We start from the raw sequence: 18,576 nt of genomic DNA, 5'->3' as shown, positions 1-18,576 counted from the left end.
ATAAAATTATGATGATATTATTTTAAGTTTTGGTTTTATATATAGTATAAAAGTATAGATATCTTTTGTTTTATCTAAAGTTTATTATTATTTATAAGGGGAAAGTTTTCTTTTTAATAAAAACATTTTTTTCCCTCTTCCAATTCTTCAATATATCTTTCCAACCAAATAATTCTTAAAATCTAAGTTATTTTCACATTTCTTTCTTTATAGCTTCTATTATCTTATTTTGCCTCTAAACCAGCATTAGTGTCAGTATCAGAAACACAATGAATAAATATATGAAATTTTGAAATTTTATAATATCCACTATTCATAATCAATAAATTATTATTTATTGTCATTCTTTATCTATTATTTATATTTAATTATTGTTAACTTATAAAAGTAACATAAATAATTAATGTGTGATGTATATAAATTTTTATAATAACAATATATATTATTCTCGGTTAGAGAAGGGAAGATGAGATAAATATAGAACATGTTGAAGCAAAAGATGACAAGGTAGAAGATTAAGTGAAACAGTAGGACATCTCATTTTAAATAATATTCATGCCGTCTCAGCCATATGAATTATGCGGCAGTTTATTAAACATTTTTAGAAGAAATGCTGAAATTATATAATAATCAAATTAATTACGTCACATTCTTAAACCTGAACCTCGTTTTCCACTGATCCTAGCACGTGGAACCGAAATATATCATTTATAATGGCTATGGTGACATTACGTGGGTGAATTGTGAAGCCGAATAATCTAGTCGAATTAAGTCAATTCAGGTGTTATGGACTTATTATTGGTCAAAAAAATATTTAATAATTAAATTTTAACTTAAATATATTTTTCTTGATCAATCACATAATCATAATACATGGTGTGATACAAATTATACTAACAGATATGCTACTCAGTTTCTCAATTATTGAAAGCATCATAAACACAATAATATACATTTTTTCTATATTCGACCCTAGCAGTGGAAGTAAAAGAAGTCAAATTTTTATGTTATAATATTTTTTATGGGGAATGATTATTTTCTAGTGTATATCTATACGTTGTTAATGCAAATAATTATACATAATTTTTTTTGTAAGGTCATATAGAATACGTCTCTTATTTTTTTAGTACAAACTCCTCTTTCTACCATACATTGCCTATTATCTGACAAAACATATTATAACGGCTTACATGACCTAATTTATATTTTGTCATTATAATTAATAATTATTATAATATTTTCCCATACAATAAAAAAAATGGATGTTAGAGGAAATTGCATTCACTAAAAATATCAAAGTACCAATGTATTTTTTAATAATATTACAATTTATTTTTATATTTTTATCAAAAAATTATAATATCATGAACAAAAAATGATATAATTCTCTAACATGAAATATATAAAAATTAAATGTTCAATATTAAAAAGTAAAAATGTGGGTCAGAGACTAATATAGATAAAAAATATAAAAAATCATATGGTGTAACTTTTTATCCAATAATTTTTAGCTCCAAAGTCTTATCTTCTATAATTCTGTTTTTCTAAAAAGCTCATTCTAATCTCCATTCATCCATTGGACTTTATAATTGGTTAATGTAATTATCATACTAAACTTTTTTAATATCTTAATTGTGAAGCAGTTTACTAAAAATCAAGTAATTGCCGATATCTATGTAGAAAGATAAATTTTGTAAATCCATAACGGGATATATTTATATTATTTACACAATAATATTATCTATTGTTATTACCATTCTCAACTATTTGTTACTTAAACCTCACCCCTAAATGATAACAAAAGCCAAGTGAAATTTATGGGATGAGATATATTATCTCTTGGTGCCTCACCTTTTTGTTTCAAGTGTGTGGTGCAAAGTCTTCATGTGGCTTGGAACGTGTTTTAATTGACATAACAAGGTGATGTGATATGCTTTCTTGATGAATTAAAACAATTATTAAGTGATAAGAAGCAATGGAAATATAGAATGATGATTTGGTTGCAGTGTGTTTTGGTTATTGTGAATAAACAGAAATGATATTATATTTAGGAATGGTGCAATATATAATTCCATTGGATGTGTCAACAGGTTATGTTGATGTTCCTCTATCTCTTTTTATATCATGGTTTGAGTATCCTCAGTATTTTTTATCAATCATTTAACTTATAAAAAAATCGATTTCACTATAATTAACCACTTTTGCATAAATAATGAAGAATCTGTTAATTGATGAATGATAAATACAGAAATTCTTATTAATAAACCGAACATACCATCAAAAAAGGCGAATGTCAATATTATCTTTTTCACGTATAAGGTATTTAATATTTCTTCGGTTCAAGAGAGTGAATTTTTTAAATTTACTTTTCATTATAGTCATTAATTCTAAAAATGTCCAATAGTTTGAATTAATTATAAATCTAAACTATAAAATATTCATAGAATAATGAACTAGTAAGTGAATCCTCACTTATAATATATACCGATTAAAGGGTATATAGAAGTGTCCAAATGATAGTTAGGTTAGGCAACTTATAATAACAATTTGGAAAACTTATACGGAAAAAACATATAACTTATATTTAGAAAAAATTATATTTATATTTTTAATATATTTTTAAAATTTTATTGGTTGTCTCTATATTCATAGTCTATGCACAAGTTTTTCTGAACAATTTATAGTTCTTATTCCCTTATATTATTTGACGACTTAATTATTTATAGATTGTCACGATATACACATAATTAATATATCATTTACCTTTTATTTATATTAGTTATATTTAAAAGTTATTAATGATTAAATATGAATAATATAATCACAATATAAAAATATCTTTTGGTGTATGGTTACATTTGTTTCTCTTATTGTTTCGAAACTCCTTCAATTATTAAATTGAATGATTAACGTATTTTCCTAGCATGATGGATTTGATTGTTCTTGCATATAAAAAAATTGTTTGATTGGAAAAACAATTAGAGATAATGCATCTAAACCACATGCATATAAAGACAAAATTAAAGAAGTTTGATTAACAAATGAAATCACTGGTCCAGAGGCCATGGAAGAGATCACATCCAACACTCATGTTGCACAAACAAAACATTATACATAATATTTCATTCAGACTAGAATAATTGTTGAGAATAATTATTATGAGTTATTTAATCTTATTTAAATGATTAGGATTAAAAAAAAAGTTATCATGCGACTAATAACTAACTTTTAATCATAATCATGCATATATGATTGTGTGACTCAGATGTATTGTTCTCACAATTTTTATATGAGATTGTTCTCACTTGAGTCACTTTATATATACAGAGATGATCAACTTACTATAAGAATAAGTTTTTTAAACTTACTCATCACTTAACTATCAATTTTAGGGAAATCTAATGGTTTCAATCTACTTATTAATTCTAACCATTGAATTTATAATTGATAGATATGATATGGAATACGTTAAAAAAACTTACTCTTTGGATAAGTACATCATCTCCCTATATATATATATAAAGTGTAGCTTATAATTATCTATATCAAACTTGAATATCAAAGTTCCTACAAAATAGAGAATTTAAAACAATTGGGATAACAAAATAAAAATTAGTATTCATTGTACATCAAATAGTTTAATTATGTATTACTTTTATAATAAGGTATATAGAACGTAATATACACTTTCTTTTCTAGATCAATTTTTATTACTTATTGACAACTTGAATCCAATATATTTGTACGGAATATATTCTTAATAAGTGTTAATTGATATCATTTTTTTCACTCTAGATCAAATTTTTATTTTAACTATATATCACCAATACAGTACTTAAAACAATGATCATTACCATTAACAAATTATTGGACGAATTTATTCATATATTAATAATATTTGACAAAACAACAAATTTTAAAATAAAATAAAAATAAAACATACTTGTAATATATAAATAAATTAGTTGTATAGATAAAATATAATTGGGGTTAAATTAATTATGGACCTTGTGTTGTGCATTTATCACACACCTCACGAGAGTGGGTGTATAACTTGGTAACGTTATGAAAACAAACTTATCTATTTCCATATGAAAATGTAGTTGGATAAGTGAGTTTAATATCTATCAACCAACAACTTTAAATATATATTACAAGAAATCAGGTATTTAGATAGTGCCTATTAAGTACTCTAAATCAAAGATATAAAAGTCAGACCAAATCGGCTGGTTCGACCGGTCTGTCGTATGATAAAATAAGTTGTTTTGCCTCATTGAGAAAACCAGACATTCTTCGCACACAAAACAGGCAGAACTTAAAAAAATTAGGCTAAGGAGAAAGATAACCAAAAAATAAAAGAATGGAAACCCTTGTTGCGGCTCATCCAATCTCATTGGGTCGGTTTTCTTACTAAAATACTCTATTATAAATTATTTCAATTGATAAAGCATTATCTCTAAAAATATTGAAGAGGTTCACTAAAACAAATTATGCAGCTTACAATGATTAATCACTTTAACCCATACAAAGTACTATAAGGCAAACTAGTACGAAAGTTTATGAGACCTTCCACTTGTGGGGTCTGGGAGCATAAATATGACCGATTCATAATACAAGTAAGATGATCATTTTTTATTTAAGAACGAAGGATTATAATATAATAACAGTATAAAACTATTACATTTTATAATACTTACAAGTTAATAATTAATCACTACATAAATAATTCAAACATGCAGCCCATAGATGAAATGATTTTTCCCCCTCTGATTGAGAAACCATAAATATTCAAATAAGTTGTTGCTCATGCTCTTCTGGTAAGTGATATGCTGACATTAACGAACTCAGTTTTCTCCTTAGACATTGCTTCGGTTATGTTTTTTCGATACCGATAAAAAATGTCGTCAATAAAAGCTTCACCAAAGTGACTAACTAGCAAAGGTTCAGCAACGGCCCTCATGGTGTTAGTGACATTGTATCCTCCATCACTGAGTGATTTAAGGAAAGCACATTTGGAATCAAAATAATTACTATTCATATTGTACGCATTCCAATGCACCTCAGATATCTCCACTCGATTTATGGAGAATGATCCTTCTTTAATAACTTCTGATTTCACTTCAGATGCAGATGGTGTGTATTGAGGGATGTTGAATGTTTCCATTTCCTCCTCCTTTATCATTCCCTGCATAACCCCCATAAAACTATATATCTTTATATGAAGATTGTGAAAATAAAATACATTCATAAGCACAACGGCCATATAAATACCTTTAATATGCATTTTCTTAAATAAATTAAGAGTAGATATAGTGTTAGTGTAAAGTTTTATACACGACCAATCTATTATTCATGTATTGATAATATAAAACATGCATATACCATATATAGATAGTTTTATGTAATTGATCGGTACAGGTAAATAATTAATTTGGATGGTGAAGTTGGTAACGGACCATTCCAATTTTTTTAAAGATTTTTTATTTATTTTTTATTAGAAAATAATATATAATTATAAAATTTTAAATAATTTTTTTACCACGTATCTTAATTATCCCGGATAGGAGTTGAATTTGTTTAGTTGCATATAAGATGTACCTCTGAGACCATATCATTAAGAGCCTGAGCCAAAAGCTCCCAAATATAGCAACACTCTTTGCTAGATGGATCTTCATTTCTTCTTCCCAAAAATGTTAGGACCATATTGCCCTTTTCAATGACCTCTTCTGCTCGACACTTGAGAAATAACGAGAAATCTCTTTGAAATTGAGCATAATAAGCCTTTAGAATATTTATGGGACTTGTTTTGGCCATGTAAATATTTCTTTTATTGTTCTCTATGCCTTCTGGAACCTAAATAATCACCAACAAAAGACGGTTACTCATGGAACAAAGTTTTATTATTTTAATATAAAAAATATAAGGCAAATCGGATGGCATATTGCAAAATATGAAGTGTAAATATTTGGGTCCTGCACATTTATTTCCCTTCAAAAAAAAATCCTTATTGAAATAATATGATGAATTTGGATCATTTTAGTGCTATATGAAAGTTATAACACATATCACATAAAAATATTTAACAATGATAATTTTAAATTATATTTCAATAAAATAATTTTAGAATTTTGATCTATCTCCTCATATTTCAAGTATGAGAAGAAGTATTTAATAATGGAGATAATATAAGCTGAATAAATAATATACCTGAGATAACCATTGAAGGCTGTAAGAGGAATGAACAAAATGCAAACTTCTGATTGGAAATATCCTTTCATAGAAAGAACCAGGAACCCCAGTTAAATAGCATGGACCCATTCCACCTTCTATTTCATTACTTAGTTTCTCTTTGAAGCAACTAATGGACTTGAAAATATTGTTGAAATCATTCCCAGGTAAATCATTCATAAACACTTGGTATTCCGGAGACTCATGCTTCAACTCTTGACAAAGCTTCTCCACTAATTTGATAACTTCAGAGACTACTAAGAAAGTGTTTGGTCCAGAAGAACAACCCAAGTCTGCAATTGCTAGCCTCGTTGGGAGTATTCTTAGGAACATGCTGGCTATGGCTTCCTCTCTCATAGGCTTTGTTAGAGAAATCACCTTTTGCTGTATATATTCGATCATGTTAAGACCAATATAAAAGTACAAACACTTCATTAGTAAGTTCCGGTAATTATTGTTCCATATTCAATATTGTAATTTAAACAATACGAGGTAATATGAGCATGCAACTAATATTGATGATTATATTCTACTTGGTAATTATATATACTATACCTGAAGTAAGGAATTGTTTGCATAGCTTGCTTTTCCTGAGCCTCCATTCATGTGTAGTACTTGTTCCACTTCCATTCTTGTTTCTCTTTTCTCCATTCACTTTCTCTCTCTATATATGTGTCAATTTTATGTTTCTATGCTTTAATCAAAATGCAAATCACACTACTACATATAGAGGTGGGAAAGCTTTTAATATAAAGTACAAAACCAAAACATCATACTTTTTTCATGTAAAGTAGAAAACAAAAAAAAAACACCTTTTCCATATAAAGTAGAATACCGAAACATCACGCCTTTGCCTCGTAGAAGAAATGTTTATATTTATTAGTAATTGAAAAAACTCACATTATTTTTTATTTTCTATTTTGAATATCTATTTATATTTTTTGTATAACTAAATGTATCTATCTCATATTGTGGGTAAGAAATTAATCTCTAATCTTTTTTAAGATACCCGATTGTTCATCCTAATAAATGTATCCCCTCATATTTGTATATTGTGTCACAGTATAAAATATAAACCCTACAAATAGAGAATAATTAAATGGTGTGCATTAATAGTGTATTTTTTTTACTTTTAATATGTCATTTATATGTTAAAAAAATAAAAATAAAAGGTTTACCTACCAAAGCTTCTTCATTTAGGAAGATAACAACCTTCAAATACTGGTGGAGAGGACGATAATTAATTACTAAATAAAAAGTATCTTCAAAATTGGAATGTTAAGATAAAACAAAGCAACACGATGGTCTGGTTTCTTTGTCAATTTTTTAATTGCTCTCATATTCATCAGCATTGAACTTTTATGAGTATGATCATCTGTCCCATTTTTTTATGTCCTATGATGTCCTAACTTAATTTGAAGTTATTATCTATTTAAAAAATCATAAAAACATAAAATAATTTTTTTATGTTATTTAGAGGGATTTAATTGACTTGGTATATGGGGACATCAATTGGTAGGGAGAGAGGATCTTCCTTATAATAAGATATATATAAATAGAGCATTGTAATATCCTTCTACTAAATATCAATGAACGCTGATTTAAGTAGTACATGTTTGATTCCTCTTAAGCAAAGTTTTGGGTTCGAGTCTCGTGGATGACAAAAATGCTCACTGGGAGAGTTAGGCCCACGTACATGTGGATATTCCCGGCTCGAACAGGATTGTCTCCAGTGCGAGGATACCTGTGGGAAACCAAAAAAATATCATTCTACTACATCATCTTACTAATCCTTCTACCCACAATAAAGTAAGTGACACATGTCACTTATAATCCAATCATTAATAACTAAAATATCTTATTATGACACATGTCATCTTCGTAGGAGTATCAATAGAAGGATATATCATTTTTCACATAAATATGAATATAAAATAGTTAATGTAATGATAGTTTACAAGTTTTTATATTATTTTTTTTTGAATAATTTATTATTTTTATATAATTGATTTTTAAACAAAAATAATATAAGATCATATTAATTCTTTTTAAGGGAGTATCTATATTTTAAACTTATATATAAAATTGAATTATATATATATATATATATATATAAAATTGAATTATATATATATATAGTTGTTTTCAACAACAAGTTGTCACCGGGCACCTAGTATTTTTACACAAGCATATTTTGCTGAAACTTGAAAGTATATGGGATAATAACATTTTCTGCATGTTATTTTTTTAGAGTTGTAACTGGTTAAAAAATAATAAACTATTAAATTCTATGAATTTTATGATCAATAATATCACTGTGATATAGACAGTGACATAAAGTATGGTAAAAGCGAACGTTATCACGGACATGTGGTATTGAAATAAACCTCTTGAAGATAAGGAGTGAGCTCCTTTTTAGTACAATGAGTGAGCTCTTTTTTAGTACAATGAGTGAGCTAACTCTTAAAAATTAAACTTAAGGTTTTAAGAAATTAATGTTGATTAAAATGAATTATTGACGACAAGCATATGACACTTGGAAATGTGTATAGATAATTAATAAAATTGGTAAATTGGGGCAAGGTATAATTTTGACCTATTTAAATATTTAATTTGCATTCACTAATAGTTTCCAAATAGAAGGTTGGAGAATAATTCATTTTGAGAGGTAGAGATTATTGAAGTGAAATTCACTAATACTAATATAGTATTTTCAAGTATATGATAAAGATTAAACCATGCTAAGGAACTCAAATATATGTCAATTGTATTAGACCTTCATGATGTATTTTAAAATTAAAATTGAAATTTGAATGTTAAGAATATTCTTCAAAGAAAATTATTGATTTTTTCTAGTTTACGTTCTGCTTGTTGTTTTACGGTCTGCATTTTTTTCTAGCTTGTTTAGTTAAGTTAATTACCAATAATTAATTGACAATTTAACCAATTATAGATGAAAAGGTTGAAAAACCAGTAATTGCATAAATAATAAATTTTTAAAAACTTGCCATAAATAAAAAATTTATTTCTGACTATAATGTGACACGGCGCTATAAAATGTGTGATTTTTTATTTAATTTTTTAAAATACATTTCTTCGAGATTCCACATTCGAAATTATTACATAATTTTGTTGATTACAACAATTTATATATGGAAAAGTTGTCAAATAAGTAGTTGTTTTTAAAAAGTTAAAAACAAATAAAATGCAATGGCTTATGACACTATAATTATAATATTATAGAATTAAAAAAGTTTCTTTAAAATAATTTGCTTCGTGATTTCGCAATTGAACTGCTTATATAGGTTGTTGATACTTATTCATACCTTTTAAGAATGAAAAGGTTGAAGCTTATTGGAATAAATAAATTAAATATTTTGAAATATGGTATTTGTTTTGGACAACACCTTGCATTTGTTCACGATCATCACTTAGCCAAAATCATGCATAGTAGATAAAAGTCAAGTTAAAGAATGATGTGAGTATATATTTGTTATTCCACACATTGTACTATATTATTAATTTTGATTAATTAAAAAATTAACAATAATTATTTCCTTATTAATTACATGTGATAGCATATGCAATAACATAGTTTATGGAACACCCAAAATGAATGCACTATATTTAAATATTGTTAGTTATAGATGTTATTAAGAATGACCATAAAAACCGAACATGTGGATATCCGCTTGAACTCAGCTCGAATTTAATAGGTTAAACTTGTTATTATTAGGTTTGGGTTCGGGTTTTACCTAATGTTAATTTTTGAGTTTGAATTTAATATATGTAATATCAACCTAAAACCCATCTTAATAAATTAATATTTTAATATATCTTCTTTTAATCAGAAGGCTTAGAAGTATAGCCCTTCTCTCCTTCTATGGCCTTAGTGTGTGAGAGAACGTGAATGATTCTGAATTTCTCCTTCTATGGCCTTAGTGTGTGAGAGAACGTGAATGATTCTGAATTTGAGGCTTTGAAGGAGAGTTTAATATTTAATATATGTCTGATACTATATTATATTAGAAACATATATTATTTTTATTCAAATTACATATATAATAATCAATAATTATGTTTAATAGGCACAACTTTTTTTCGGTGGATACAGGGGGATTTAATAAGCACAACTTGAGCTTGAATCTCAAGCCTTTGTAGTTTATATAGTTGTATTAAAAACTACAATTATTTATAGTGTCAACCTTACTCCACAAAGCAAATTTGAGGATTATACATTTGATGTATAATGAACTGCAGTAGCTAGCTGAGGATTATTTTGGGTAACTCAAAATTTAATGAGTTAGGGAGTAGTAGTGTTAATTTTAACCCCGTAGAATTCAGGTTCAAATTCGGGTTTTGTGTTTGGTTTTGAAGTTGAGTAAGCATAAATCCGACTCTGATCTACCTTGTTGTCATTCCTAAATGTCATTCAATTAACCAGCTCTTCCAATATGAAGTTCCTTAGCATAAATGATCAGATGTTATTATGGAAGTAAATTATAGTTATAAACAAGTAATTTGACCATTATTCAGAAATAAAAATTCATATTCTGAAAGAAGAAGAAAAAGAAATAGTGGTTGCATACCTTGATCTTTTTGAGTAGTTTATACTTAATGAGAGTGTAATACTCCAGTTCTTGACATTCGATTTCTCAGGCTTATGAATATATTAAGGGTGCCACTTATTAAGTTTAAATATATTTACAGTATTTTTTATTCCCTTTCAAGGGGAGTCTTCCGCGACTCGAACACGTGACTTCAGGGAAAATAGTCACTATACCACTGAGTCGCTACCATTGTATAGCTTAATGGTAGCGACTCAGTGGTATAGTGACTATTTATCCCCGAAGTCACGAGTTTGAGCCACAAAAAACTTAATTGTATAGCTTAATTGTATAGTTTATGGTTTAACATAGAGTATTTAAGCTTGTAAGTGACATGATCAATATATTCATAGGGTTGGAAGTCACATGTCAGGGATTGGTGTTACAGGAATAATTGTTTATTATCTTATTAATCTCCACAATTTGTCAATTCAATCAAATTACAATACAGAAGTTACCAATTCCACAAAATATAATAAACATGAAAATAAAAAGCAAAAAATAAAATAAAATTTGCTCACATCAAATTATTCCAAAACTTTTGATCTACTTTCTATAACTTTTAATACAAAACATAATAATCTCAGATTCAAATGTTAAACCATAACAATCGTGTTTGAAAGTCGTTATTTTTAATTTGGAAAATGAAACCTTAAGCAAGTGTTCAGTTATAACAAAACTTATTTATTTGTGTTTCTCTTCAGCATGTGTAATTTGTGTAATGTGTGTATTATAATAATGCTTGATAACTATGATTTTTAATTTGGTAATAATTATACTATACCTGAAGTAAGGGTCGGAAAACTGTTTTTTACTTAATTATAATATTTCTCAATATAACATTTATTTTTGGATTTCTTAACACCCACTGTTCAGAAATTAAATCAGAACTTCTTATTGAAGATAACAAAAGCGAATAAATATATGCAGGAGTAAGATGGCAGTGACTTAAATCAGAACTTCTGATTTTTTAATGATCATGATTTTATATGCAAAATAATACATTTTTTAATAAATCAAATGACTGAATCTTATATTGGCTCTTATGGGTATGTTTTATGTTGCTAGCTTTGATGAGTTCATATATAATAAGTTCTTCTTTGAGGATGAAGTTACTAATGGTTGTGAAAAAGGCATTAAATTTATAGTGAAGTGTTGAAGAGGTGTTATAACTGTTAAGGTTGATGAGGAAAATAATGAGTGTCGGTTATCATGGACAGAATGATAAAAACTTAACGATGTAAGTTTCAGCTTATTGTGATGGGTAAAAAGATTCACTTGTCATTTTATGATAGATTATTAGTACCATCAGCAACTAAAGTATTGGAATGAAGATTATTTATCTTACTTAATTTTCCTATTTAATTAAAAAGTAACACTTAATTTAATATTTAGGAATATAGGGACATGATTTTATTTAGAACAATCATATGTTTATTAAAGTTTCTTTACATAAGTTTTGTCCAAAGATTAATTCTCTAGTATTAATTATTATCTATGAGAACCCATTTCAAATTATAAACGTAACTCTTTTGTCTTCTGTTGTACTCATTAATCATTATGTTCGTCTTTTGACTGAGTGACGTAAACATCTATCTCTTCTTGCTACTGTTTTCTTCAAATTTGTGGTGCAAAGTCTTCATGGCATGTGTTTTAATTGACATCACATGATGTGCTATGCTTTCTTGATGAATTTAATTAGAAATATTTATACATTATTAATGTAAAAATTTATACATCATTATATTATTCAATATTTATTTGAATTATTTCTAATTAATAATAATTAAATATAAATGATAAATAATGTATAAACTAAGTAAATACATTTTATTCTCTTTAAACAACCATTAAGTGGGAAGAAGCAATGGAAATATGGAATAATGATTGAGTATAAATGTATAATGTTTGGGTACTATTAATTTAAAATTTATAAATAAACATTATAGTATTTCATTTATTTGAATTATTTTTTGTAAAGAGTGAATAATTATTAAATATGAATGTTAAACGATACAATAACAATATATAAAAGTCATACATTATATATCATTTTTTCTCATAATCATTTGGCTGTTTGTTTTGGTTATTGTGAATAAAAGGAAATTATATTATGCGCATGAATGGTGTGGATCTAATTGATATTATTAAGGTTAAGTCTTTGCATAGATTTAATTGATGGTGAAATATAATAATTCTATTGGATGTATCAACAGGGTAGGTTGATATTCCTCTATCTCTTATTATATTATGGACTCACTACACTCCGTATTTTTTATCAATCATTTAACTTATAAAAAATCAATTTCACTAGAATTAACCACTTTTTGCATGAAAATGGAAAATCTGTTAATTGATGAATGATACATATAGAATTTCTTATCATTAAACCGAATATACCTTCAAAAAACGAATATCACTAATAAAAAATTCCCTGTATAAAATATTTATTTTTTAATACTACTTTTCTTTTCTCTTCTTTTCTATAGAACTAAATATGGTTGTATTGATTAATGGATATAGAGAAGTGTCCAAATGATACTTAGGTAAGGAGGTTATATATATGTCACGAGATCATGTTAGTTGTGGCCTTACCAAATCTCATATTGTCACAAAAGCCCAAATGTTAAACTCTTATGACTTCCATGAAGAGGATGGTGGTTAGACAGCTTATAATATCAATTTAATACTTCTTATTTCGATGTACATTATCAGGTTGGGTGGAGGAAGGAGTCTTAAATATTGGTCTAGTTATTTTTTTGAACATGAACTTGGTCTTAAATAGATGAACTCGATTCTAAATATCTATTGTATCGTTTTTGAATTAAATCTTATTATGAATCTGATAAAATATAATACATATATATTTTAAATGAAAATTTATCAATATTATTTATTATTAAGAATATTTAATTTGATATATGATAATATGTGAAGTTATATAAATTATGAAATAAAATTGCCCTCTCTTGGGTCCATTCCCCAGTCTAAATCACCAATCTTCACTTGTTATGGGTTAAAAATTTGAGAAAAAGATGTGTGTATTAACGGTTTAAATGTTTTTACATTATTATTGTATCACCTATCATTGATTTTTTATAATTATTGACTTTTAAATAAAAGTAATACAAACGAATGAGAAGATACACCAATTATATACAAAACTTTATGTCGTTAGTGTATAGACTTTAGGCTCTTAAAAATTCCCTTCAATTCTAAAAATAAATTAAATTACTTAAAGAGAAAACAATATTGGAATAAGAAGTTGAGAATAATTTAAAAAAGGTTTCATTGACATGAAGTTAAAACAATAAAAAATAAGAAATATAATAATATTATAATGGTATCCAGGTAGAAGAAAAATGAGTTGAGTTGTGATAGCTTTGTATTTCGTTAAAAAAAAAATTTGGTTTCTCACGGGTATTCTTGCGCTGGAGGCAATCCTGTTCGAGACTAACTCTCTCAGTGGACATTTTTTTATCCATAAAACTCGAACTTGAGACATTGCTTAATGGAAATCAAACATGTATTACTTGAACTAACGTCCGTTGATACTTCATTAAAGGTTTGATCGAGTTAAAATAGTTTTGAGATAAATAATTACTATTGCACAATAATAACAATAAACTTTACATTTGTGTAATTTTAAAACAATAATAAAAAAATTAAATTTAAATAATTTTCACAATAAACTTATAACCATATACTTTTAAATTAATGATAAATTTAAATTTATTAATTACATATTGTTTGTGGCCTTTGGTGAGTGGAATGCCTTAAGCAACCATCTTAAGAGTCAATTATAATGAGACACAAATTTTAGTAAATTTATACAAATATTTATTTCATCTTGAGGGGAATCAAACATATACCACTTGAACCAACGCCCATTGATTTATCTACTAGTTTGGTAATCAAATAATTAAAAACATAAAATCATTCTAAAAAAATATCAAATTAATTTTTTTACAAATGATCCTTTATAAAAATTATTATAATATAGTCACGATATTTAAGTATTAGTTTCAACTATTATTTTTTTTGATAATCAAATCAGAATAAGAAAAAATTTATAAGGATCAAACGATACATCCCCTAAGGACTTATAAAGTAAATATTCACGTTTTTTCTTTTCAAATTGCATTATTCCAAAATAATATCACTATAATAAAATGGAAAATTCTCAATTGGTGCTCCTTGGTTGAAATTATCTCCACCTATGATCTGCATCTTTTTCAGTTGATTACCTTAATTGATTGATAAATATCACTTCCAATGGACTCTCTATTACTCTCACTCTCACATGGCCACAATAAACACCATCTTTTACAATCCCTCTCCCAATTTTATCCCCACTAATTTCCACAAACAAAAAAGACCCTTCAAAATTTCTTCATTTTCTCATAGTTTTTCTGCTTCAAGATCAAACCTTTGTGGTGGGTTTATTCCAAAGACAACTACTTTGGGAAGAAATAGACTCTGGGTATCAAACGCCATGAGTGATTCTGCTTTCAGTGATGACAAAAGCAATGAAAACATTCAAGTGTTTGAACAAGAAGCTTTCATTGATGACTCAACCCAGTTTTGCGCCAAGTTTTTGTCCCCTCAGCTCGAATCAACGCTCAATCGTCTGGTTTGAAATCTTTCTCATCATATTTTCTGCATTATAGTTCTGACTTTTCATTCATACCATGTTTCATACTTTCGTAGTGACCGGTTCAAATGGTACATGTTTCATTCCCCTTAAGCAAGGTTTCTGTTTCGAGTATCCGCCGGGAGAGTTAGCTCCACCTACTTGGAAAATTTAGTGTACATTTTATGTTATTTTTCAAAGTACAATGGTTCTATTTGACGTGGTTCCTGAAAATGCATGCCAAGATGTTAAATTATGTAAAAATTGTTTACCATTCTGAATCCAGAGATGCATTGTCATGTAAAACCTTATCCAAATTGGAGTACTTGCCTTAACAAATCTAGAATATTCCTTGGCCTCCATGGTACTGTCTCCTTTTAGGTGCAGTCATTAAGTAAAGTTATATGCATAAAAGTTATTCGACAAGCATGTCACAAGATAAATCTTTTATACTTGAGTGACTGAGTTTAAGATGTGTAGGTTGCATATATTAAAACTGAAATTACAATAAGCTTCTAAAGGAGTGGTCACTGAAAAATAAGTCAACATTAAGTTTGACTATAAGTTCATGAGCTAATGGATTTGGCTCTGTTGTTTACACTTTACAGAGCAAGTGGATAGTAACTGTCCTCATGGGTTGTTTCATTCTTTGGAGGCATGATGTAGAAGCCTTATGGTTTGGCGCAGGATCTGTTTTGAACGGTTTGCTTTCTGTTTGGCTCAAACATATACTAAACCAGGAAAGACCTACAACCTTGAAATCTGACCCTGGGATGCCGTCTTCGCATGCACAATCAATATTCTTTGCTGCCTTCTTTGTTATTTTATCGAGTAACTCTTCTTACCTGTTATTTCTTTTCAAATCAATCATTAAGAGAAATGGTTCTAAACTCTTTAGTTATGTGATACTTGCTTGTCTGTCCTTATGTATTATGTTCAGTATCCATTGTTAACTATGAGGAAAATTGATAATAGATTAAGGAAGTACCGGTAGTATATTACTCTGCAGCACATGTTCCCTTTCTTATTACATGCTCGTTCTGGAATCTCAAAAGGTTATTGAGATCAAAGTTCTGGTTAAAGGAATTCATATTGTTATACTTGAAGTGGCTATTTTGAAATTTTTTGGGATAAACTTAACCATTTGCCTATGTGTTTTTTGTATTTCTTCATGAAATGAATATTCCTCAGTTTCCTTGCAAGTTGGTAAGAACTTTAAACAGTTGATTATTACAGCATTCATATTGAAGATTCAAATGCAATAAAAATTAAATCAATCATGCCTTCTCTCCACTTCATTCAAGTGTTGATAGTTTTGAATTTCTTTGTTCTTTTTAACATGAAATGGTATAAATTATATGGCTTCACTGTAAAAATATGTTTGTTCTCTTATGATGCTGCAGGTGTAGAATGGCTTGGGCTAAATGTATTCACCATTTTTGTCAGTGGACTGGTCTTGGCATCTGCTTCTTTTTTTGTAAGTATTTAGAATCTGCATTATAGGTCATTGGTAAAGGCATATAGCTTTTATTCCTGGTTCACTGGTACCTCAATTTCAACTATTTCATTTGTGTAAAAAATTGATCATGTCGAATGCCATCTTCATCACATGTACCTGTAGGTACATTAAATAGGTAAGTTGATATAATTGGGCAGGTTGTTCTACGGTTTTACCAATTCATTCTGTAAGTGTTGAGTAATATTCCAGATTTAATCATGACATTGGGGCCTGCCTTACGCTACTCGACTACTCGTGTCATGTTTGAAAACACAAAGCTGTTAGCAATCTTCACCAACTGTCAGAAGCAGTTAAAAACTTGGAAATATTCACAATATGTATTTAAACGTTTGTTGTGTCATTTTGTGTAACATTTTTGCAGACAATAAGAGTGACCAGGAATCAGGATTAAATGCCTTAGTTACTGGTATATTAAGAGGCTTTAGACTAATTTATTAATTAAAAATAACTGAATTTATCTATTGGAAGCTATTGATGTGAATTTAACTTGATATTTGAGAGAGTAATTAGCAAAAAGTATTGTGATTTAAAATTTAATGGAATACTGGATAACTCTGGCATTGTATATAGAATTCCCTTGTATAGATGAGAAGTTACATCGACCTCCTTTAAGTTTTGGCTTAACTAAAAGTTTAAAACTGATACCCATCTAGTTTTAAAAATTACATCAATCTTCCATGTTACCATTACACTTGCATCCCTTGAAGGTTGATATTGAAACTATACCAACCTCCCCGATAACTAAGGGAGGTGAATGTAACTTTTGAAGCAATATGGGTGCCAGAGTTAATTAACCCAAAATTTTGGGGACATTAGTGAAATGTTCCCTTGTATATTTATGGTCTAGAGCATGCTGCTTGTATCTGGCGCAAGGCGTGAAATTTCTGATTGAGTTTACTATCATAAGTTCATAATAACATATATTTGTTATAGTTAGTTGCTCATGTTTTTTGTGTTTTTTCAGTCATACTTAAGGGTGTCTCAAAAACTTCATACAATGAGCCAAGTGGTTGTTGGAGCTGCTATTGGGTCCATTTTCTCTACCTTGTGGTATTGGCTCTGGAATGCTTTTCTGCTGCATGCATTCGTATCCTCTATATGGGTGAGAATCATTGTTGTTTTAGGGTCTGCAGGACTTTGCTTAGGTTTCTTTTTATTTGCAATTCCCCATTGGCTTCAAAATGAGTAATACTTTACCTGAACGTGTCATACCATCATTGTGTCACTATTGACATCTCATTTTGTTTCTTGCAACATTGGATTCTTACTAATGGCTTGATTATTATCAACTGTGTCTTAAACCTCTATTGTGCTACTATATATATATATATTTTTTCTTTTTTTAGAGCCGAGGAAAGATTATATAGTGTTCAAGAAAGCAATGCCATAGGGTCTTGGCCTCTGTTGCACTTCTTTTGATATTGGTTTAATCTCAACTTAACATTAGGGTCACTTGAAAACACAATTTAATTAAACATATATCACATGCGACCATATGATCTTTTCATGTTTTTTTATCTTATATCTTAAGCTTATCATAAACTATTTTTATAAGCTCTTTTAAACACTTGAACTCTACCAACAAGGTG

The 18,576-nt window shown here is 28.0% G+C and overlaps 2 protein-coding genes across 2 annotated transcripts; one reads left to right on the top strand and one right to left on the bottom strand.

Moving 5' to 3' along the window:
- LOC109348704 (salicylate carboxymethyltransferase-like) lies at positions 4,762–6,965 on the bottom strand. Its single transcript, XM_019589240.1, has 4 exons — positions 6,784–6,965; positions 6,208–6,612; positions 5,599–5,853; positions 4,762–5,185 (listed from the first exon to the last, which is right to left on the bottom strand). The coding sequence occupies exons 1-4, from the start codon at positions 6,877–6,879 to the stop codon at positions 4,805–4,807; spliced, it is 1,137 nt and encodes a 378-aa protein (XP_019444785.1). The 5' UTR covers positions 6,880–6,965; the 3' UTR covers positions 4,762–4,804.
- Positions 15,084–18,276, top strand: LOC109348705 (lipid phosphate phosphatase epsilon 1, chloroplastic). The gene is made up of 4 exons (XM_019589241.1): positions 15,084–15,468; positions 16,077–16,299; positions 16,872–16,945; positions 17,952–18,276. The coding sequence occupies exons 1-4, from the start codon at positions 15,139–15,141 to the stop codon at positions 18,174–18,176; spliced, it is 852 nt and encodes a 283-aa protein (XP_019444786.1). The 5' UTR covers positions 15,084–15,138; the 3' UTR covers positions 18,177–18,276.

This window comes from Lupinus angustifolius, chromosome LG06, assembly GCF_001865875.1.
Source record: "Lupinus angustifolius cultivar Tanjil chromosome LG06, LupAngTanjil_v1.0, whole genome shotgun sequence".
Lineage (NCBI taxonomy): Eukaryota > Viridiplantae > Streptophyta > Magnoliopsida > Fabales > Fabaceae > Lupinus > Lupinus angustifolius.
The sequence above is the reverse complement of the archived record's forward strand: the minus strand, read 5'-3'. Positions and strand labels throughout refer to the sequence as shown.

Bases quoted from the DNA above. Each gene is read 5' to 3' on its own strand.
- LOC109348705 (XM_019589241.1), top strand. From the start codon at position 15,139: ATGGCCACAATAAACACCATCTTTTACAATCCCTCTCCCAATTTTATC. The intron at 16,300-16,871 runs GTAACTCTTCTT...ATGATGCTGCAG, and splicing joins CTTCTTTGTTATTTTATCGA to GTGTAGAATGGCTTGGGCTA. The intron at 16,946-17,951 runs GTAAGTATTTAG...GTGTTTTTTCAG, and splicing joins TGGCATCTGCTTCTTTTTTT to TCATACTTAAGGGTGTCTCA.
- LOC109348704 (XM_019589240.1), bottom strand. From the start codon at position 6,879: ATGGAGAAAAGAGAAACAAGAATGGAAGTGGAACAAGTACTACACATG. The intron at 6,613-6,783 runs GTATAGTATATA...GAATATATACAG, and splicing joins CAAACAATTCCTTACTTCAG to CAAAAGGTGATTTCTCTAAC. The intron at 5,186-5,598 runs GTACATCTTATA...GGGGTTATGCAG, and splicing joins TTAATGATATGGTCTCAGAG to GGAATGATAAAGGAGGAGGA.